Here is a 24098-nt window from a genome sequence, read left to right as displayed (position 1 = left end):
TGCAGTGTACAACAGAACACATGCCAAGAGGCATTAGATGGACACACTTCTCATCCCTTGAAGACCTGGACTTTGCAGATAATGTCGCTCTCCTATCACATGCCCAACACCATATGCAAGAAAAAAAAAACCTGACTCAACACATTCAGCCAACAAATTGGACTGAAAAACAGCCACAATAAGACAGATATTATGACTTTTAATATTGCCTCACCATCACCAGTATGGATGGAGGATCATGTTCTCACCAATGTAAAAACATTCACATACTTGGCTAGGACCATCAGCCAGGACGGTGGAACAAGGCAGGCATTCTGGAACAGAATCACTAAAGCCAGGACCACCTTCAGGAGCTTAAATACAGTCTGGAAATGATCAAAATACAACACCAAAACCAAACTCAAGATTTATCAAAGCTGCATACTTTCACACTACTTTAGAGTGCTGAATGCTGGGGAATGAGAAAGTATGACATGTCCAAACAACCTGCCTCAGCAAAATCCCAGAACAACCTCAAACCAAGACTTATTTGCACAGTGCAGCCAAGAAAATATGAGCACCATCATTGCCAGCAGGCACCGAAGATGGATTGGCCATGTGGTTTGGACAGAAACTGATTCCAACACCAGAGTGGCAATAAGATGGACACCTGAAGGCAAGTGAAAATGAAGCTGCCTGAAAACAACATGTCGAGGAGCTGTGGAAGCTGAGCTGATAAATCGGGGCACAGCTGGGGAACCATTGAAAGACTTGCCAGAAACAGACGGGAGTGGAAGACCTTCGTCACTGTCCTAAATACCAGAGGCATGATGGGTACTAACTAAGCTAACTAATTAGCATTTCCCTGCCTCAGTTTCTTCACCACTCCACAGCATTCTTTGGGCTTGCATTGGTATGCTCTGTGGGATCCAGGATACTTCCAGCACAACTGCATCACTTCTCTTTGAAACATGGACATGGAATCTCTCCTTCCAAAACTCTTTGTGTGTATCTCCATGCATCTTCCAATGTGAGTCCTTTTATAACTTTTTACTTTGGACACCTGACACTTTATCTTGCCTGGTTACTTTCTGCCTCTCTCCACTTCCCCGCCCCTCCCTTCAGCCAGGAGGAGAAGTATCTTCTCTCAGTTCAAGCAAACCCATTGGCTCCTGGCCTCTACCTTGAATCAGTAGTCACTGAGTTATAATGACCAGCCCTTGTCCCTAGTCTGGCAGAGACAGGACATAGCCTGCTTATGGTGAATATACATATAGAGAGGTATTCAAAATAAAGCAATTTTCATAGTAACAGCTCCTTAATATCAACCAGAATTCATAAATGGTACATAAGCTCCCCAGATCACTACAATAATTAATTGGATCCAGACTGGATTAATTGGATACAGAAAATTGAAATTTTTGTTTTAAAAAATTATTCCTTAGGAAGGTAGATGGGAGAGAAGGGAAAGGGTATTGCTAGGATAGTTCTGCTGGAAGGATATAGAGTAAATGGGATTATTTCTAATCAGATTACTCACTAAGGGATCAGAATATGAACTACACACCCCAGAGAGACGAAAGGTCTCTGGAGACACAAACATGAGCTAGAGAAGAATGTTTACTAAGGTGAAACCAAACTTGCTTCCATAACAACGTTGCAGTTGGCATAAAAACATTCAGGCAAGGCAGGATAGTGATAGCTAAACATTGTGAGAAAGGTACATGGAAAAGCCCATACCTCTGACTGCGAGTATTTAAAGACAAAGATATTAACCATAAAAGAAAGCTAGAAGTACGGTATCTGCCTTTATCTTTAGTGCTTTCATGTAATCCAGTTTATTTACTCTTTTCTGCAGGGACAGACAGCTGCCTCCATTAGAGAAATGTATTCCCAGGAATCATTTTCTAACTGGAGACTAACTTCATACAGACCTTTGCAAACCTGTTCCTTTGTATTTTAGGGAAAATTCTCCTTTTAGAACAGGATGGATGATTTAATGCTGCCTGTCTTGTAACCTCTACAAGCACAAGAACTAGTTTTTTGGGTAAAAGAGCCCCAGTTAAGTGTAATCTCTCACATTCAGGGGGGTTCCCAGGGTTCTGAGAACAGAACTTACGTATTAAACCACACACAAGGTCATTTATTGTAACAAACTCCTGTTTACATCCATGCTATACATTCTACTTTAATAAGGTATTTTAGACAATAAGAGTAAAAAGTACAATCAACATGATGATTTGTAACAGAGAGGCTCCAGCTGAGATTAGGGTACCATTGTACTAAGCACTCTATTAACTTGTGGTTAGAAGCAGGGTAAAGAGGGAAAAGTCACAGTGGCCAGGTCTACACGACGCGCGAAAATCGATTTTAGATACGCAATTTCAGCTACGAGAATAGCGTAGCTGAAATCGATTATCTAAAATTGATCTACTCACCCATCTTCACTGCACAGGATCAATGTGCGCGGCTCGCCATGTCAATTCCGGAACTCCGTTGGTTTTGGTGGAGTTCCGGAATCGATGTAAGCGCGCTCAGGGATCGATATATCGCGTCTAGATGAGACACGATATATCGATCCCCGAGCAATCGATTGTAACGCGCCGATACGGCGCGTCGTATAGACATGGCCAGAGAAATGAAATGATTGTCCAAGTGGCAGAGTGAGGAATAGAGCTCAGATCTTTAGACACCCAGTACAGTCTCTTATCCACACTGGCTCTCGCATTAACAGTTTTTGATTTAGTTTTATGGGCAGAGAATTCTACCTATAAGAAACAATATACGTAGCCCTTTCCTCCAGAAATACAGCCAGCTGCTATAGCCAGTCAAACCAGTCCTACTGCTTTCCCAAAGGCTAGATTTATGACTCTTTGTTTACAATTGCAAGCAGAAGTGAACTTGCGTTGCCATGGCAGTTTTCATCTAATCCTCCTTACATATGCATGGGATTTCATTAGGGACATTAAGGGTTTTCTGTCATAATACAGAGTGTGAGTGCTGAAATAATATTTAAGAATAATTTGAAAATCATAGTATACAAACTGAGATTGTCCCATTTCTTGCATGCTGCACAAAGCAGAAGTAACTGTGTACAATGCTTTCTTTTAGGGACAAACAGGTACAAGTCAACCTGCAAAACCCTGTGCTGCTATGCCTCTCATTTCCAAGGCAGCAGGGCATTGTTGCACACCAACTGCATGCTTTGGTCATGCAGAAATGCCAAAGGGGCATAGCCCCACTGAAAGAGCCAATGCCAGACCACATAGCCACACTGAAATGGCACATGGCCAGACCACATTCCTTTGTGCTCAAAAGGCCCAAGAAAACTGCCTCCTCCTGATGTACGTTATGTTTCGTTCTGGGCATGGCACTGTGGCTATAGGTTAAACAGCACCAAAGAGAGACAAACAGAATTTCACATTTTACAGCAATGTTCTGGGCCTTACCCTCTGTTTCCCTGGTGCTGTGGATTGAATTTACGGTAATTATTTTGATCTGCACCCCAATCCCTGCACCCCTAACCGTGCACTGTGCTTTCTTCACCCCAACACCTGCCCCCTCCTGTGCCCCACCCCTGCTCCCTTCCTGCACCCCAACCTTGCACTGTGTCCCCTTTGCCCCCAACCCCTGAACCCTCCACCCCTAACCCCCCTCCCCAGGAGGCTGTGAGGGAGAGAGCAAAGAGCAACCTTAGGGCTCCTTGCATCCAGGTCACTTTTCTCACTTGGGCTGCGTAAGGGAATGGCAGAGAGCAGCAGCTCCTGATGCTCCCCTCACAGCACAGCACAGGTGGGGAAAATGACCTGGATGCATGGAGCACTTCATGTTGCTCCTTGCTCCCGCCCCCCATATCCCCGCAGCTCCCTAGGTGGGTCTGGAGGAACATTGATGGGGATGTGAGCAGTATCCGTGTGTCACTGGTTCACTACCACCCCCATGTTCCTCTGCCAGGGGGAAGCAAGGAGAAATCTGGGCACCTGCCCACATGATGCTCCCTAGGGAGCAGTTTCTGACACTACACACGCAGTGTGGACTTCTGCATTGCCACACAACACCCCCTGGACTACAGGATATCCTGGGCGGCTACCCAGGTAGCCCACCTCTAAAGCCAGCCCTGACAGTATTCCCACAGCGGTCGCACCAATACAGAGGTAAAATAAGCTCTCTGTTCCAGTTAGGGTGACCAGATGTCCTGATTTTATAAGGATAGTCCCAATATTTTGGATTTTATCTTATATAGTCACCTATTACTTCCCACCCCATCCCAATTTTTCACACTTGCTGTCTGGTCACTCTAGTTCCAGCTCGAGAGTCCCCTGTTTATGCATCCCAGGATCACATTAGCATGATGCAGAAAGTTACTATGCAACAGTGCAAATGTCAACACAATTAACTTTTTTTTAATTTTTTTCAAATTAAGGCATAAATCCTTTTTCTGCCCTGCATCTGCATTACAGTGTATTTCAAAAACAAACTAACAAAACAAAAACAGATGCTGAATCATAAGACAATAAAACCAAAGGTCCATCAAGCCCAGTATCCTGTCTTCCAACAGTGGCCAATGCCAGGTGCCCCAGAGGGAGTGAACAAAACAGGTAATCATCAAGTGATTCATCCCCTGTCGCTCACTCCCAGCTTCTGGCAAACAGAGGTTAGGGACACCATCCCTGCCCATCCTGGCTAATAGCCATCGATGGACCTATCCTCCAAACTTATCTAATTCCTTTTTGAGCCCTGTTATAGTCTTGGCCTTCACAACATCCTCTGGCAAGGAGTTCCACAGGTTGACCGTGCATTGTGTGAAAAAATATTTCCTACTGTATGTTTTAAACCTGCTGCCTATTAATTTCATTTGATGACCCCTAGTTCATGTGTTATGAGGAGTAAATAACAGTTCCTTATTTACTTTCTCCACACCAGTCATGATTTTATAGACCTCTATCATATCCTGTCTTAGTCTTTTTTCCAAGCTGAAAAGTCCAGTCTTATTAATCTCTTCTCACATGGAAGCCATTCATACCCTTAATCATTTTTGTTGTCTTTTTCTGAACCTTTTCCAATTCCAATATATGGGGCAACCACACCTGCATGCAGTATTCAAGATGTGGGCATACCATGGATTTATAGAGACGCAATATGATATTTTCTGTCTTATTATCTATCCTGTTTTTAATGATGCCCAACATTATCTATCCTGTTTTTAATGATGCCCAAAGTTTGCTTTTTTGACTGCTGCTGCACATTGAGTGGACTTTTTCAGAGAACTTTCCACAATGACTCCAAGATCTCTTTCTTGAGTGGTAGGTATAGTTGGGATTATTTTTTCCAATGTCCATTACATTGCATTTATCAACACTGAGTTTCATCTGCCATTTTGTTGCCCAGTCACTCCGTTTTGTGAGATCCTTTTGTAGCTGTTTGCTGTCTGCCTGGGACTTAACTGTCTTGAGTAGTTTTGTATCATCTGCAGATTTTGCCACTTTGCTGTTTACCCCTTTTTCCAGATTATTTATGAATATGCTGAATAGGACTGGTCCCACTACAGAGCCCTAGGGAACACCCTATTTACCCCTCTCCATTCTGAAAACTGATCATTTATCCCTACACTTTGTTTCCTATCTTTTAACCAGTTACCAATGCATGAGGGGCCTTTCTCTCTTATACTATGAGATAATCCACGTTTTTCTGGTGCTTTTGCACTGGAATCTTGATTTTTTTGTTTCTGTTATGAGATTCAGAGTAGCCGTATTGGTTTTCCCTTTAGACAGTGGAATTTGGAGGATCAGAGCCAAAATCTGGATATGAGTAGGTTTCCCAGTACTGGATCCAGATTTCTGTGATGGTGTAGGGGGACATGTCAGGGACTATTTTTTAAAAAGACTAGACAATTTTGATAGGCCATTCAAATCACAAAGTTTTTTTAGAGCAGGGGGAAGGAAGGGGGAAGGTGTGGGAAGGAAAGAGTGAGCAGGATCCAGGCAGAGCCATCTTTATCCCCAAACTGTAGATTATTAGCAGCGGGATCCCAGTTACTATCAGCATGGGCAGCGAGTTCTATGCTCCTGTGGTGCCCGGGCTCCAAGAATATTCCTGGTGCCCAGGCACCACAGGCCCGGCTCCAGAACTGGTCTCTCCTTCGGCCCCACCTTCCGCCCCAGGGACCCCCATGCCCACCGGGCCATTTAAAACAGCCTGGGGCCCCCACTCATCACCGGCAACACAGCGGAGCTGAGCAGTTTCCTGCCTGCTCGTTCCACATAGCTGCCGGCGCCTCCCTGTGGCCCCTGGGTGGAGTGGGTCTGTGTGTCCCCGTCCCAAGTGCTCCTGCGGCCAATGGGAAGCTGTAGGGGCAGTGCCTGGGGGTAGCAGCACACAGAGGCCCCCTGGTCCAAACTCCCTCCCAGAGCCTGCACCTCTCACCCCTTCCGGCACCCCCATCCCTTGCCCCAACCCAGAGCCTACACTCAAACTCCATCCCAGAGCCTACACCCCTCAACCCCAATCCCAGCCCAGACCCTGCACCCAGTACCCAAACTCCATCCCAGAGCCAGCACCCCAGACCCAATCTCTCACTGATCCTGCACCCAAATCCCCTGCCCCAGCCCAGGAGCCTGCACCCCAGACCTCCTTCCCCCACCCAAACTCCCTCCCAGAGCCTTAGGCGCAGGGGCAGAGTTTGACCGGGGTGGGCTCTGGGCACCACCAAAATTTCTACAAACCCGCCACCCCTGCCTATCAGGGAAAAGAATCAAAGTATCTGTCTCTCTTAGTCTAAGTCAGGGGTGGCCAAACTGCAGCTTGTGAGCCACATGTGGCTCTTGCACAGTTTAAGTGTGCCTCACAGAACACCTCCCCTTAACAAATTAGGGGGGAGAGCAGAAGCTTGGGGCTTCTACCCTATGGCAGGAATATGGGCTTCTGCCAGGTACAACTGGTACCTGCTATGGGGGGGCACAATTTAAAGGTTTGCTGACCCCCCAAAAAACTTGCATCACACCCCCTAGGCATGGCCCCCTTACCCTCAGCAGCCCCTCCCTCCGGCTCCCAGGTGTTAGCACTGCATGGAGAGGCAGTGGAGAGCTGCAGGGAGGAGCTGCTGCATTTGCTCCCTGGGGAGAGGCGGCAGCAAAAGCAGGGGCTCTCCCTGCAGCTCTCAGCTGGTTGCCACTGCCTCTCCCCATGGCCGCAGCTCCCAGCTTCCCAGCTCCAGCAGCTGCCGTGCGGGGAGGGGGCTCGGGGGCACCATGTAACCAAGCAGGGCTGGTAACCCTGGCACAAATCTGGGGCGGGGGCACGTGAACCCTGAGCCCTGGCAGGTGCCTCCGGCTCTGGACCTTCTGAAGATTGTCACATGCGGTGGGGAGGGTCCGTGCCCGCTCTAGGTGCATAGGTTGGGCAGTGCCTGGGGCTCACCCGAGGAGCTGCTCAGCTTCCCGGCACTGCTGCTCTGAGGGCAGGAAGGGCACTGGCCAGGCTGTCCTGGGTGCGCGCGCCCCCGGCACATGCAGGAAGGGACTTTTCATCCCCAGCCGACCTGGTCCGCGCCCCGCAAGGAGAGAAGCCCGCAGGGAGGAAGAGGAAACGAGGCCGTCCGCCGGGGTAGCGCTTCAGAGGGCGGGGGAGGCTCGCCCCGCTTTTCCCAGGACCTGATTGACACGCAGAGCTGTGCGCTGCCCCCCCCCGCCCCGCCAGCGGGCGGAACTCCGCGGCGCCCAGCTCCCCGGGAGCCGTGATTGGCGGGGCGGCGGGCGGAGCCTGGGGCGCCGCTGTCAGACGCGGCCGGGCAGCCAGGGAGACGCGAGCGCAGCTGCTCCGGGAGCCCCAGCAGCGCCGAGCCCGAGAGCGGGAGCCGAGGCAGCACCATGAGCCAGAAATGCGACGTGCTCGTGGTCGGGGCCGGCATCTCAGGTCAGTGCAGCCCCGCTCCGGGCGTGTCCTGGCTGGGGGTCGCTGCCTTTGTAACTCCTCATTACAGAGGCTGGGGCTGGTATTTCCACCCGCCGCCTCTGTTCCACGCACTGGGATGGCGGGGCGGGGAACGGGGTGTGTGCCTGGTGGTTGCCTTTGTTTAGCACCCGAGAAAGTGCAAGTCCGGCGCAGAATCATAGGCCCCTTGACCCTGATTCAGACCTGGCCCAGCGGAGGAGCAAAGGTGCAGCTGCACTGTGGGTGGGCTTGAGTTTTGTATGCCAACTGAAATAGGCGGCGGGTGAAAGCCTTGCCCCATTGCAGTTCGGTGGGTCGGGTAGCAAGGAAACTGTATCTGCCTCTATCCTGCTGCAACTTGCATGCTGTCTCACTTTAGCTATAACGGTTGCAGTGTCCGGAGTTATGTTTTCCCGACCGAACTGTATTGATATTGATCTATACCACAGGTGTTTGTTCTTGCAATAATCAGCCCAGGTTAGGTTTCCCTTTACTTAACTGATCTTATAAGGAGCGTAGGGTAAAGCACCCTTGTAACCTATTTTTGAATATGTATCTCAGATAATAGGTTGTCTGAGCAGGATGCTTTCTACATTTTCTTTTCACTTTACAGTCTCAACTGTTCTCCTCTCAGCAGTAATAATCCTGTTGTCCCCTTTCATCGGAAGCGGAACAGTCTCTATTGGCACTATCACGCTGCTGTCTGGAAGATTGCCACAGTGCGTGTGGAAATCTTTGATACTGGTTTGAGAAAAGAGGTTATTTTCAGTGCAGCAACTCAATGAGCCAATGATCAAATGTCCCAACAGGCTGACCGCAGCCGTCGGCTGATTTTAAGCGGGGAATCTTTTTCATAGACTTGTAAAGTTACAGCAGTGTCAATATTAGTAAACAATGTAGCACCTTAGTTAGGTACAATGTATTGAAACAAAGTGTAAACCCCACTCTACAATGAAATTGAATGGGGCCAGGAGATAAAAGTTTTGGCTTCCTTTTCATGTTTTTGAAACAAACTAGAATCGTGGGCATGGGGAGAGTTTGTCTTTCGCATCTGAGAAGTTAGAAGAGAAGTAGAAGATACCCTTACTGTCCTTTCAGATGTTTCTTAATGCATATCTCACTCTTGCACTTTGTTACACCGTTTTCTTACTGACAAGACAGGAGTATGTGTGAACTAGATGGTTCTTGTTTAATGTTATTGTTTTCACATGTGTAGGCCAAGGTTTAGGATGGGGTTCAATTCAATCTATCATTCAACCATGACACAAACACTATTTTTAAATGGTTGTGGCACAGATGTAGTTTATATTTTCTTGATTAACACTGATCTTTCCAAATTATAGTGTGACAATTTAAACAGGGGTTTTTTCTTTGAGAAAAGATGTCCTTGCCAGAAGCCTGGGTCCCTCAGAAGTTCTGGGCTTTTCACATTTCACCTGCTACAATATTCTGAACACCTATTTTTATATGATAAAGCAAATTCTTGCTCCATGTACCTGTGCATGACTCCCATTTACTTCAGTGAGAGCTGCACAGGAATGCCAGCGATCATAATTAAACAGTGTTTTAGAATGTTTGGGTTTGCTTTGTATAAATCCTTTAAGCCTGACTAATATGCCTAATACAGTACCTCGAGTTTTCAGATATCTGTTAAGAAAATATTTGAGAATTCTGGAAATTATGTGAAGGGGTGACAGCAGTATTAGTACAAATACAGTAACAATTTCAACCAGAATTGAGAAAAGTTTATGAAAATTAAATTTTGTTTGTAGTAGAATAATCCTGCTTCCTTCAAGTACCCCAGATATGGTGTATTAATACCCAGATACAGGAGTATTCAGTTATTGTTATATGAAATTACACACAGAGTCCTCCAATAGGGAGAAAAGTGTTTGCATATTTCTTAAACAAAAATACTTTTTGCAAAAAAAACAAGGGCTGACCTACGCAATGTCTGATTGTTGTTCTGGTAACATGGGCCATTCAAGTATCATTCTCAAGGGTTAGCTCATCTCCAGAATCCTTTGATGGAACTAAAAACCTTTATTATGTACAGTTGGAGGTATGACATTCTTAAGTTGATATAGTTCTAAGCACTAGTTCCCTATAGGAAATGAGTCTCAACTTGTACGTGGTTGTTCTGATTTCTCCATTTATAGAGATGTTTTGAAATGTGTGGTAAACGTTAAAATTACAACGAATAATTAAAAACTACAACAAGCCACCATAAATTGCTTCAAGATCCTTAGTCATAGGATTCAAGCCTGACAGAACCAATCAGGAAACATCAAGATGTTAACAGTCTCTGAAAACATGTCAGCAAAATGAAAAATGATGAATAAACATAAGACTATGACGCTCTGTGGGTACAAGAACACTTGCATTGACCATGAAAACTCTTCTTCAGGCAGTGCCAATTTCATAAGAATTGGTGTTTACTTTCTCATTGACTTTCTTATTACTTTCATTTTGAACTGACATCAAAATAAGAAAGCGGTGTTAGAAGAGCTAATAATGTACATCCTATTCATTGAAACTGTATGTTAATTGCAAGACTATTCACAGCTGTTGTCCTACTTTCTTATCAGCTCTTGAGGTTTTTTGCATGACCACTCTCTCCTCACCCCCTGTGCTCCATTATTGGTTCTGACCCTGTTATGCAGGAGGTCAGACTAGATGATCATAATGATCCATTGTGTCCTTAGAGCCTCTGAGTGACTTCAGTGGGGTCAGGATTTCACTCTATGAATCTGATGTAAGCTTTCACTGCCTGTTCTGTCTGCTTCTCCCACACGGTCTTTGTACCTTCTTCCGTGTTTCTGTTATGCATGGAACACCCTCCTCAAACTGATCCACAAGGCCACTACTCTCTCTTCCTTCACATATTTCCCAAATACTCACTTCTTGATGCCTACAACAAAGGACAGATTAAGTGGCAGTCAAGTACACTTGAGGTGTTCTCTAATCATTACACATGTATGAAATGTATGTAATGTATATGCATGTGTCCCATCTTCTTAAATGGCAAGTTTCTTGGCACAGACTGTGGCTTCTTAAATGTTTGTTTAGCAACTAGGAGAATGGGGCTCTGATCCTAACTGGGGCTTCTGAGTGCAATTCAAATGGTATTGTAGTAATTATTCTAAATTTCAGGTTACAGTTTTTAATGATCAGAAATGAGAAAGAAAGAAAGAAATGTGATTTTTCTCTTCTGACGGAGGAAACTGCATCAAACCTGGCTCCTGTCCATGGTACATTGGGTTTTCCAATATATTGCACTGATTGAAGCTCTGCCTTAGTTATGGATGTTGACTTTCTAGTCCGTCTTTGCTGGGTAGATGAGCAGGGCTTAGGTTTTATTCTGTCCTTTGTTAATTCTCTTAAGAAGCTGAAGGTTTGTTTTCTCTGTTTGTGGGATGATTCTGTGTGCGTGTCACAAAAACAGTCAAATTACCAGGATATTAATTAAAACAAAGTTTATCAGAAAAGTGAGAGAAGATCGGGTATAAAATGATATGTATCCTTAATTGGGTAATAGCTATTCTAGATATGTCTCAGTCGTGCAATTAAACACTAGAGAAATCAGAAAAAGAAGTTGCCCAGATCTCTTGACTTTGGACATTAGCCCAGCTTGTCAGGCCTCTCCTAGTGTCAGAATCTGTTTCTCTGGCGTTGGCTACACTGGCACTTTACAGCGCTGCAACTTTCTCACTCAGGGGTGTGAAAAAACACACCACTGAGACAGCAAGTTACAGTGCTGCAAAGCGCCAGTGTAAACAGTACCCCAGCGCTGCAAGCTAACCCCCACAGGATGGTGGAGTACCTGCAGCGCTTGGAGAGCTCTCTCCCAGCGCTGGCGCCGTGACCACACTCGCACTTCAAAGCGCTGCCGTGGGAGCGCTCCCGCGGCAGCGCTTTGGAGTTTCGAGTGTAGCCAAGCCCTGCAACCCTGGGTGTCTCACAATGCTTTTGTAGCTCCCAAGCCAGGCCCCTCACAGACAACAGGCAGGTCACACCCTGAGTGTCTGTGTAAAGCTGCAATCTGCCAGCAACACTCCAGTCAACACTCTGGCTTCCACCAGCCTCTTGGTGACTCCAACACTCTTCCTGCCAGTCCCAGATTTCCCCCAAAGCGCCTCCTGGACAGTTCAGATACTAGAGGTCCGTTGCCCCTGTAAGGGATCAATATACAAAAGTTTGCTACTTTAATTGGAGTTACCAAACAATTCAGTTTAAACACCAGGCTGGATTCGTTATGATTAAAGAACAAAACAACCTTATTTCACTACATGCTTCAGTGAAAATTTCCTCTTATGTTCATAACTTTACATATAGTGTTGCTTTGTACATTTCACCATGATATTAGCCATCAGCAAGTTATTGGTTTTCAAATGATACCTCACAAGGCATATTTTGTACAAAGATTATTATAGTGGTGAGTAAGGTATGAATATATAGGTGCATTTGGTCACAAGGTGACAGTCTTTATACTTTTGAGTCTTTTGAAGTAAAGGTAATACTGTGCTTGTTTGCATGCCAAGCAGGTAAGCATCTCTGCCAAACTCATTGCCACCACCATACATAAGATTATTGTGGCCCTCTTGTTGTGAACTAATACTATTTTCAATAAATTTCTAACACAGAATAAGTATCTGATGTCCTGGACAAACAGACTTAACCCTGCCTGCTATTATTTCAAAAGGGTCTTTGAACTTGTGAAGGTGCCCTCTAATCATTCACTGCCTTTGCTAGCCTACCTACATCAGACTAAAGATAGTTTGCATAGTTATGGTTCTTTTCTGTAGGGGTCTGTGCTTTCCTTTGCTTAAGGGTTAGACCATAAGTTAGTTTCTCTCTTGATCAGTACTTAAAAGTATCACGCTTCAGTAACTTCATATTTCTCCAGAAATTCAAATATATCTAACATATGAATCCCAGTCTATCACAAGAACATATGCAGAATTATGAAAAGGCTGATTTTCATGCTGCACAGAGGACATGAATCCGAGATGGACAAATACAGGCAGAAGTTGTAGAAGGAATATGAAAAATCAGTGAGATTAACCCACATGCAAGGATATTTTAGGTTAATATTCAACACAATGTGCTACAGAAAAGAAATAATGTAACTCTGCTTCCACTCCAATATATATGATCACCAGATTTTCCAATGGAACCACATATTTAAGAGCTTTGATCTCTGCATGAAATATTGAATAGTTGTGAAATGTATGTGTATCCCTGCATGCTATCATGGCAGCACAACTAATGCTGTGTATGTGTCTGTCTGTTTTAACAGATCTTTGTATGCAGACCTGCCTGTGGGTGGGAATTTTATGTCAATGCTAATGTCAAATGCACAGTTAGTGGTTGAAATTCTTCTCTTGGACCCCGTCTACACTGCGCCTTAAATTTGAATTTAACAGTGTTAATTCGAATTAATGGTGCACCCGTCCACACTACAACGCCCTTTAATTCGAATTAAAGGGCTATTTAAATCGATTTTAGTACTCCTTCAAAACCACAGGAGTAACCCTAAAATCGATGTTACAATTCAGATTAGTTAGTGGTGGACGGAATCGACGTTACTGGCCTCCAGAGAGGTCTCCAGAGCAGCACACTGACGTCTTGGAGCAGTATCAAAACTCCGATGCACTGTCACAGGACAGGAAAAGCCCGCGGATTTGAATCAGTTTCCTTGTTTGCCAGCCGTGGGGCTTGGAGCAGCACAGGTTGGACCACGTCGTACATCGCAGCAATTTAAAAATGCAGTCTCTGGAATAGAAAAAGAGCTCCAGCATGGACCAAAAGAGCTAGTATGATCTGATTGCTATCTGGGTGAGGATTCAGTGCTTACAGAACTTCCGTTTGTCAAAACGAATGAAAAACATGTGAAAGATTTTTCAAGTCTATATTGAAAAAGGGCAAGGAGGGACTCGTTGCAAGTAGGATAAAGTCAAAGAACTGAAGGCAGGCATACCAGAAAAGCAGAGAGGCAAACGGAAGGGTTGGACAGGTTCCGAAAACATGAGGTGTCTTGCAGAGCTGAATCGCAATTAGGGGGCTTGGCAACAAGTTACCCACCCGTGCCGTGGTTCAGACAGATCATGTTGCAAATCATCCGTGCTGGAGATTGCAGAGGGGGAGATGACGAAGATGAGAGGGAGGAAGAGATTGCAGATAGCAACAGCTCTCATTATACAACAGCAGCCAGGAGGTTTTTGAGCCCTGATTTACCCTCCCAGCCACAACCAAGCCGCTATGCCAGACAGCGAGGCCTGGAAGGACCTCTGTGATGAATGTTTCATCAATCATGTTCAAACAAGCGTTTTTTAATTATAAATTTGGAAGCATGCGTTGCTCTTCTTAGCCAGTACAGTTACAGGAAACGTGTTAAAGTCTGGGGAATGGAGTGAAAATCCTCCCAAGAAATCTCATGAATTGATATTGGAGGAAATCAAAGAGCTTTATTCAGGAGTTTCGGGGCAGGCAGCCTTATCGTCCCATTGAACAAAACTTTCCCGTCAGGCATGCATGACGTAATTTGAATCATTGTTCACAGAGCATAGGAAGGCTTGTGCTGGCTTCTCTGTCTGTTGGTGAGCATGGGCTCTCCAGCTAACAGCACGCGCTTGTGAGGGTGGAGGGAGGAGCTTTAGGAGGGAGGAGGGGGAGCTGGACTTACCTGCTGCATGGAAGCTGATTATGTATTACAGGACCGGGAACCTGCGTCTGCAGTGTGCTCTGACCCCAGGACGAGGCTCTCGTTTAAAGATTGCAAATTCGACCTTGTAGGAAATCACATGTGTTATGTAGGTGCATGGTTGGTTCACTGTCAATCATTGTTCCTGTAAAATGTATCTTTTTACATACTTCTCTGTACTCTCTTACCCTCCCCCATACAGCTCACACTGTTCTGTACTCCTGCCCATCTGGAAGGCTAGCCACAAAGGCGGAGGAGAGAAGGACTCCCGAGAAATATGTTTTCAGACATTCGATAAGTAAGCCTACGGTACTCGCAGAGTCTCTCTTATGTAGGAGTGGTGGTGCAAAATCCAGAATCCGTCGGACGGGCTGTGTGTGGGGGGCCGTAGGTAGAGAGATCGCTCGAGCGCATGTCCAATTCAGTTGTTGCTGCGTTGCAGCTACTGTCGGTGGGGCAGGAGAAGATCGGTGGGGCTTGAGGGAACAGAGAGATAAGAGGTTGTCAGGAGACCGGCGTGGAAGCATCAGAGGTCGTAGGTGGATCACGGTGCGTGAGGCAACGTTTGGAGCTGCTGTGAACACACTGAGATCCTCAGACGCATGGTGGGTGTCAGGAACAGGCAGCGGGGTTTACAGTGCCACTGCAGCCCATGTTTAACCACCTCGAAACTCCCCAAGTTCATATCTCCCTCACCAGAGTGTTGAATGCGTGGGAGGCTTCTTCACCGAAACTCACCCATGGCAGCCAACCAAAGGCTGACATTAAGCTGAAATGTGCTTCATGGGCTTTTGCTTACCTCCGATCCTCCTCCAAAAGCACACATGCAGGGATACTTGATAATCAGTGCCTCTTTATATATTACTTTCTAATCAGAATACATAAACGGGGGAGGGTGGTTTTTTACAGGGTTTTTTAAGAACTCATGATTTTTAAGCAATAACAAATGACTTTATACTGAATAATGATTTTTCAAATATCTGACTTTATTTCCTTCAGCTAGATGTAATCAAAGGGGGTGGGTGGGTGGAGGATGCTTTTAAAGTCCTTCAGCAAGTGTAAGTAAAGGGGGAGGGTGGGTGCTTACAGGGAGTAGAGAGCGGGGGTTCATCAAGGGGAACAAGCACTGCAGTCACACCTACCCGGCCCGCGGCTGAAACTACTTTTCAAGGCTTCTCTGATGGCGCACGCCTCCTTGGTGTGCTCTCTAATCGCCTGGTGTCTGGCTGCTCGGGTGAGCAGCCAGGTGATTTGCCTCAGCTCCACCCGCCATAAAGGTCTCCCCTTACTGTCACGAGATGTGGAGCACAGCAAGCCGCAATAGCAATGGGACATTCTTTTGGCTGAGGTCTGAGCGAGTAAGTAATGATCGAAAGCGCCCCTTTAAACAGCAAATGCCACTCTACCACCATCCTGCACTTGTCAGCTGTAGTTGAACAGCTCCTGACCACTGTCAGCGCTGGCTGTGATGGCTTCATGAGCCATGGCATCAAGGGGTAGGCTGGTCACCCAGGTAACGACAGCATCTCAACTCGCCACTGTTATTTTCTGGTCTGGAGTAATTTCTGCTGCAGCCGTTTAAGAGAGTAGGTTTCTGAAGACGCGAGCGTCATGAACTCTTCCTGGCCATCCACGTGGATGCTGGTGAAACGTCCTTGTGATCACCGTGCTTGCAGCACCATGGAAAGTACCCTGCGGTTCACGTACTGGTGCCTGGTGCTCTGGGGCCAGATAGGGATATGGGTTCCATCTATGGCTCCTCCACGTTAGGGAATCCCATGCAGCAAAGCCATCCACTATGACCTGCCGTTTCCCAGAGTCACAAACTTTCGTAGCAGCAGCGTAACGATTGCTTTGGCTACTTGCATCACAGCAGCCCCCACGGTAGATTTCCCACTCAAATTGATTCCCGACTGACGGTAGCTGTCTGGAGTGTGCAAGCTTCAGAGGGCTATTGCCACTCGCTTCTGCACTGTGAGGGCTGCTCTCATGTTAGTATCATGGAGTTTCAGGGCAGGGAAAGCAAGTCACAAAGTTCAAAGAAAGTGCTCTTACGCATGCGAAAGTTTTGCAGCCACTGGGAATCGTCCACACTGCAAAACTATGCGTCCACCAGTCTGTGCTTGTTGCCCGTGCCAAATCGGCGTTCAATGGGTAGAAGTGCCCATTACCAGCAGTAGCTCAAAATGCTGGGTCCTACGGTTAAGGAGAATCAGTCTCCATGTCGTCGTCATCATCTCGCTCTTGTCGGTGCTTGCATAGCTGCCGCCGCCTCCTCCTCCTCTACTCCTCCTCTACCCTCTCCTCTGAATTTGCAGCATAGACAGCACGAGAGTGCGCGTGCTGTTTACAACTGCACGATTGCGTTACTGTCTCAGCAGGGTCCATGGTCTCAGCAGGTCCATGCTTGCTGTGCTATGGCGTTTGCTCTCTTCACTCAGAAAAAGGCGCGAAATGGTTGGCTGCTGCTTTCACAAGGGAGGGTGAGCTGTACCCAGCACACCGGGACAATGTTTTTGGTCCAGCAGGCACTGGGCTCTCAACAGGAAGTGGGAACTATGGGATAGCTGTGGAACAGCTACCCACAGTGCACTGCTCCTGAAATCGACGCTAGACGTGGGCCATGGACGCACAAAATCGATTTTAGAATCCTAGTGTGGACGCACTAAATCGATTTTATAAAATCGGTTTTATAAAATCGATTTAAACTAATTCGATTTAATCAGGTAGTGTAGACAAGGCCTTGGTTACACCTGCGCAAATGTGGATTAACTTCACTGACTTCTTTGGAGTGACTTCTTTGGAGTTACTTCTGGATTTACATAGAATTTGACCGATAATATTTAACTCATATTACCAAATGCATGCTACTTCTGTGTTTTTTTTTTCCATCTAACATGTGCTTTGCTGTAGCTATCCAGTTTAGCTCATGCTCCTAGATCGTTCGTTTTTTACTAAACATAATATAGATCCTTATAGTCATTGGTGAAAATTTTTCAAATTTGGATACTTAAAGTTAGGCACTTAAATCTGTGTTTAGACACCCAAATAAGTGACCATAGTTCAGAGGTGATAATCACCCTAAATTAGTTCTGGTGGTGTTCAGTTAGCAATATGATTATCATTATGGGAAAAATAAGAACAGTGCAGAAACTGCAGAATCAAATGGATATATCCAGCGTATTGCACATATTCAGTATGGGCAGAAGCGCTAATAATATTTGCTTCCATTTTTCATAGCTTACTCAGAACTGTTGTAGTCACAAATTACGCAAAGCCCAGTAATAATATTTAATTAGTGCATATTGGTTATAGCATTTTGTGACATGTGGCATGCTTCTCAGTTAGGAAAAATACACTCCTTGGTGAAAATGTCATTGATGTGGTTTTCCCTACAAGAGACAAAGAAATGTCCCAAATGTTCTTCATACAGCAGTTTTCATGCAATTGCATTCTCTAACGTGTGGTGTTCTAAAACAGTGGCCCTCAGCTAGGGGTATGTATGTCCCTAGGGGTATGTATGTCCCTGGGGGTATGCAGAGGTCTTCCAGGGGGTACTCAATTCATCTAGATCAGTGTTTCATAGCTTGCGGGTTGTAGCCTCCACGGTGGTCATGAGATGGGTTTAGGGGGGATCACAAGTGCAGGGCCAGCATTAGGGGGTGGAAACAGGACAGTTGCTTGGGGCCGCAAACAGCTTCATGAGGCCACCTAAGTTAAATGCTTCAGCCCCACCACCTGGGGCTTGGGCTTCAGACAAGGTTCACAAGTGAAAAACAAGTTCAAGTAGCAGACTGACATGTACGTACAATATTTATATTCTAATCAAAATTTATTTTATAATTATGTGGTAAAAATGAGAAAGGAAGCAATTTGTCAGTAATAGTGTGCTGTGACGCTTACAAAATCAGACATAAAAATACAAGTAGTTTTTAAGTGAGGTGAAACTTGGGGGTACTCAAGGCAAATCAACCTCTTGAAAGGTTGAGAACCACTGTTCTAAAACAATTACATAAAAGAGAGAATACATCTGGCCTGCATTCGTGATTTGAAATATCTTGGATTACTTATTAAATGAAGATTATTGCACCCATTAGATCGGTGATATGATTGATGAAAGTTATGCATATGGGTGAGTTGGATTTATTGGTTAATGGACTCAAAGTCCCTAACAGAATTTCACAAACCTTTGTTATGTCCCTGAGTTCTGGATTTTGGACTGTACCTTTGTATTAGCTGGAAGTTTATTTAAATTCCCACATAGGAAGATATATTCCTGTTAACTATCTATCTGAGGAATCCTTTGTGTATTATTTATCCCAGTCAGTACATTAAGTATCCAGTGTTTATGAAATATTCCCCAAATACCATAGAATAATCCATACAGTCAAAGGCACATGATTTTGGGAGCTTGGATTCTGACTTACGTGATTGTTGTGCAACTAAGATCTCAACCATTAATGTTACAATAGTAGTTTTTTGGATAAATATTCATCTGAAGGGGTATCATTTAATATGCAGGACTGGCTCTGTGTGTTCAATAAGACATTTAGCAAGTGTCTGTAGAAAATCTACAAAATACCCTGGAAAATCCCACAAGCCACATTGTGTAGATCCAATATCTTTTTTTTAGGTGATAACACTTTTATTTTAAGTCCATGTCACCATACTAAGTTTCATATTAGTTTATTCATTTCTATTTATTTTTGTGCTGAGGGGAACATACTGTGTATAGTGTAGGGTGATTTGAACTTTAAATTCCTCTATTTAAATGGTTCAGACAGTAGTGCTATTGAAACTTTTTAGAGTGCCTCCAGTTAAAATGCATCCTGAAATGGAGATCACTTATTCTGCATTGTTCTGAAAAGTATGGTGTGAACCGATTAGAGAGTGGGGGGTTTTAATTGAGAGAAATGAGCTGATCAAGAAAACGAACACTGGCAAACATAGAAACCAGTGTTCATTCATTACTGAATAACTGAATGAACCCTCGTCCTTAATACTGCCTAGACCGGAACAAAGACTGTCACTGCATCTAAGGAAGAACAAGTAAAGTTTTAGACAAATAGAAAGCTAGTAGCATTCTGGGTGAAGGGAGATTGAAAAGAGGAAATAAATTTAGGCTAGTTACGGTAGTTAGCATTATTTTCTTTTGCTACTAAATTCCTTTGCTGTCTTGTGAAAAAGGTAGTGATTGAAATGAATGTATTTATTAATTTCATTCTTGTTTCAGTTATTTTTCTCCAGTGACCTCAAATGGATCCTTTTACAGTCTGAAAAGAAAACCGAGCCTGATTCTCCTCTCGTTTGCAGTCCTTGATACCCTGTGTAACCTCACTGGTGTGAAGTAGCTCTCAAATTACACCAGTGTAACTGAGAAGCGCATCAAGCCCAACACACTTAAACTCAGTGGCAGATTTAGAGTTAGTGGGGTCCTGTGCTCAGCTTCATTTTTGGGGCCCCTCCTTGGGACGCAGCCAAGAAAAAGAACATTCTCTCTTATTCCCCCCCACCCCCGTTTTTCATTCTTATTTCTTCATCCTCTTTCTATAAGTAATAGGAACTAAATGAAAATAAAGTGAGGTACCTTGATTGTTTTTGTAGTCTAACTTGTTTTTCCACAGACCACTTGAAAATCACTGAGGGTCTTGGCGGGCCACTTAATGATCTTTCCAATATTATTTTACCATTATCTAACTATTGTAAAGTGATTTGGATAAGAGCGCTTATAAAAAAAAAAAGTAGAAAAACATTGGGGTGCGGGGTCTGGCCACGGCTTGGTGCAGGAGGGGGATCAAGGCTGTGGGTGCATGGTCTGGGAGGAAGTTAGGGTGCAGGCGCAGGCTGGGGGTTGTGGAGGGGTGCAGGAGTCAGGGCATGGTGTGTGGGGGGCTGAGTATGTGTGGGGGATGCAGGATGCAGGAGGCAGGGAGGGCAGGGCGATGGGGGTGTGTGAGAGGGGGTACAGGAGTCAGTGAGGGCAGGAAACTAGGGGTGCAAGAGTCAGGGCTCGGGGTACAGGGTCTGGGAAGGAGTTAGTGTGCAGGAGCAGGTTGGGCTGCAGGGTCTGGCCAGGATTTAGAGTGCGGGAGGGGGCTCAAGGGTGTGGAGCATTTACCTGGGGCAGCTTCTGTTTGGTGCGCGGGGTACAGGTGGGAATGTTAGAGGGGGGCTGCAGGAGCTCCCATTTGGTGCTCAGGGTTGGGAGTGGGGATGTGGAGGGGTGCGGGAGTGGGGGGGGCAGGGATGTGTGAGAGGGTGCAGGAATCAGAGCTGGGGCGCAGGAGCGGGCTAGGGGTTGGAATGCAGGGTCTGGCCAGGAGTTAGGATGCAGGAGGGGGCTCAGGGTTGAAGCAGGATGTTGCGCTGTGGGGCACTTACCTGGGACGGCTCCCGTTTGTTGCGAGAGGTGCAGGTGGGAATGTGGGGAGGGTGCAGAAATCCAGGCATGGCACATTGGATATGTGTGTGGGGTGCAGGAATCAGGGAGGGCAGGGGATTAGGTGTGTGAGAAGGGGGTGCAGGAGGGAGGGCAGAGGGTTAGTGGTGTGAGAGGGGGGTGTGGGAGTCACAGCTGGGGTCATGAGGGTGCTCCTAGCCCCCTGCCCTGAGCAGCTCATGGCAGGGGTATGGGGCCCACCTTTGCTCTGCCCTGCCTCGATTCCATCCCCTTCCCCAAGGGCCTGCCCTCGCCTCTTCTCTGCCTCCTCCCCTAAGCGCGCTGTGGTGGGGCAAGCTCTGGGGGCGGGGGGAAAAGGGCGGGAACGCCACATGTTCTGAGGAGGTGGGAGGAGTTTGGCTGCCGGTGGGGGCAGATTCTGCAGCAGGAGCCCTCAGGACCAAGCTTCTGCCCCCACAGCTGCCCGGCCCTGGGACCCCATATTGATTGAGGGGGTTCTGTGCCAGAACACCCTGTGTTTTACCATAAATGTGCCTCTGCTTAAACTTATATTTGTGGTACCTAACAAATCTCCATTAAAAGGGAAATGGGAGTGGGGAGAGAGGAAGAGAGAGTTTCTCCCTGAGGATATGGTAGAAATGTGTTCCAGCTCATATTGGCACATCCACATTTACATGGCAAAGATTTCTGTTAGACTAATGAGAGATGAGTTTAAGGTGACCATTGCCAGATTTAATTTCTCAATTGTATGTGGAAATAATTAGATTCTCCCTCATGGAAGCAGTAAAAGTAATCACAGCAATAGCATATTGTTATAGTAGAACTTTAATGTAATAAAGATTTATTGATATTTGCCTTACTTTACTACTAACTGATGTGTCTTAGAAGAATAAAAAAAAAAAAGAAAAAGATGCACACCTTAAGGTCAGGAAAAACTGCAGAGACAACTGCCTAAAGAGTTTTTTTTTTTCCTTTTATTCATTCAGACTCAGCCAGGCTACTGCTATAATGAGTTAGTAGCTAATTTTAAGTAGAATATGTGAATTGCCATAGTACTTTAAGAAGTAATAGCCTGCAGTGTTTGTTTTTAACTGGTCTCTTTGTTGTCTATAGTAAACAGGTGAACAGACAGAGGTTGACAGATGAAAGAATTTATCTCTGTGTATTTAAAAAAAACAAAACTAGCCTTAATTTTCAGACGTGACTATTGATTTTGGTGTCTTAATTTTTAGGTGCCCAGTTTGGGAAACCTTAAAGGGGCCTGATTTGGGAGGGTGGGTGCTCAGCATTTTCTGAAAACCTCGCTTGTTTAAAGTTCCTCAAGTTTGGCACCTAAAATCATTAATACTCTCTGAAAATTTACAGCCATAAGCATATGGCCCTCCCCCCAATACAGTAGTTTAACTTCTTGCCTTGCCTTAACATTTAAAAAAAGATTTCCAGTGATGTAAGCTCACAGTCACAGTGGTTGCAGAGAAGCTAGGCTGAGAATAGTCTGACATGGCCACGTACTGCAATAGGCCATTGTACTGCCATTGGAAAGAAAGAGATTCATGACTGAGACAAGACTTTGCTTCTCAACCTGTTACAGGGGTTGCCAAACTGGCTCGCAAGCCACATGCGGCTCTTTTACCATTAAAGTGCAGCTTCCAAGCCCCCCACATGCCCACCCTTCTCGTCCTACCAGACTGGATGGGGAAGGGCTGAGGACCTCTACCTTGCAGTGAGGTAGGGGCTTCTTTCCAGCAAGAGGGAGTCTTGGGGCTTCAGACCTGCAGGGCACACTTGCTTGGGCGCAAGGCTCCAGCAGGAGTGGGGCTGAAGCCCCGAGCCCTGGCTCCTGGCAAGTGTGCCCGAGCTCTCGAATTTCTGAAGATTGTCATATGTGGCTTGGAAGGCCAGTAAGTTTGGCCACCCCGGCATATTAGCCATGAAGCAAGGCACTTGCAATGCCTGCTCTTTCTTTAAAGACCTTTTCTGAGGTCTTTAACTTCAGATAGCTGGTCGCCAGGCTTACGGTTGTTCCTGATATAAGTAACCTTGAAAACACTGGGTGAAATTCTGGCCCCATTCATGTCAATGGGAAAACTCCTATTGATTTCAATAGGGTCAGGATTTCTGCCAGTAATTCTGGATCTGATCATATGGTTTCAGACTTATTCTTTGCCTGGTGCTGTGATATTAGAGCTAGAAATATAGTTACCTCTCCCCTCCACTGTTCCTCAAATTTTTGCAGTGTGCTACCTGCTAATAGTCCACCAGGATGCTGCTGTCTGTTCTTGCTGTGGCTCCATTCTCACGGTCCTCTGTGTATATCATTTGGGATGTGCTTTGGGTCTCTTGAGGTGAAAAGTGTCTGTATGTAAAATAATAATTATTCCTTCTGGTTATGGCATAACTCTTGATGCTTTGATGCACCAGCAACTCTGAAGGTCAGGTATTAAAGGAATGTCCACAACATATACTGATTTTACAGTCTAATACAAATTTCAGATAAAATGAATACTTCCGTATAGAGCTACACTGAATAGTCTACTTACATGAACCTCATCACAATAGCATCTGAGTACTTTGCAGTCATTAATGAATTTTTGTCATCACAACAGTCCTGTGAAGTAGGAAAGTATTACCTCCATTTTACAGACAGGGAGCGGAAGCACAAAGGGCACGAAGCAGGGGCGACTCTGGGTATTTTGCTGCCCCAAGCACAGCAGGCAGGCTGCCTTCGGCGGCACACCTGTGGGAGGTCACCGAAGCCACGGCACCAGCGGACCCTCTGCAGGCAAGCCGCCTAAGGCAATCTGCCTGCTGCCCTCACGGCGACCGGCAGAACGCCCCCCCTGGCTTGCCACCCCAGGCACGCCCTTGGCGTGCTGGTGCCTGGAGCCACCCCTGGCATGAAGCAATTTGCCCAAACTCTCACAGGGAGTCTGTGGCTAAGCCAGGATTGAACTCAGATCTCGAGTCTGAGTCGTATGCCCTATCTCCTAGATCATTCTTCCTACCCTATGAGCTAAAAGGCCTGGTTAATTTTATTGTTTACTTGCAAACAGAAGTCCAGAAAAAGCTATCTGCAAGCCAAATACA

The 24098-nt window shown here is 45.8% G+C and overlaps 1 protein-coding gene and 1 long non-coding RNA gene across 2 annotated transcripts in view; both read left to right on the top strand.

The window, feature by feature from the left end:
* The window catches only part of LOC142045797 (uncharacterized), a 368358-nt gene that overhangs the window by 300626 nt on the left and 43634 nt on the right, over positions 1 to 24098 (top strand). The window lies entirely within an intron of this gene.
* LOC116833984 (amine oxidase [flavin-containing] A-like) overlaps positions 7754 to 24098 on the top strand; it is a 59979-nt gene continuing 43634 nt past the window's right edge. The window contains exon 1 of the mRNA XM_032795786.2: positions 7754 to 7890. Coding sequence (XP_032651677.1) covers positions 7845 to 7890 — 46 coding nt within the window. The 5' untranslated portion in view covers positions 7754 to 7844. The remainder of the gene's footprint in view (positions 7891 to 24098) is intronic.

Source organism: Chelonoidis abingdonii, chromosome 1 (genome assembly GCF_003597395.2).
Source record: "Chelonoidis abingdonii isolate Lonesome George chromosome 1, CheloAbing_2.0, whole genome shotgun sequence".
In the NCBI taxonomy this organism is placed as follows: Eukaryota; Metazoa; Chordata; order Testudines; family Testudinidae; genus Chelonoidis; species Chelonoidis abingdonii.
The sequence above is the reverse complement of the archived record's forward strand: the minus strand, read 5'-3'. Positions and strand labels throughout refer to the sequence as shown.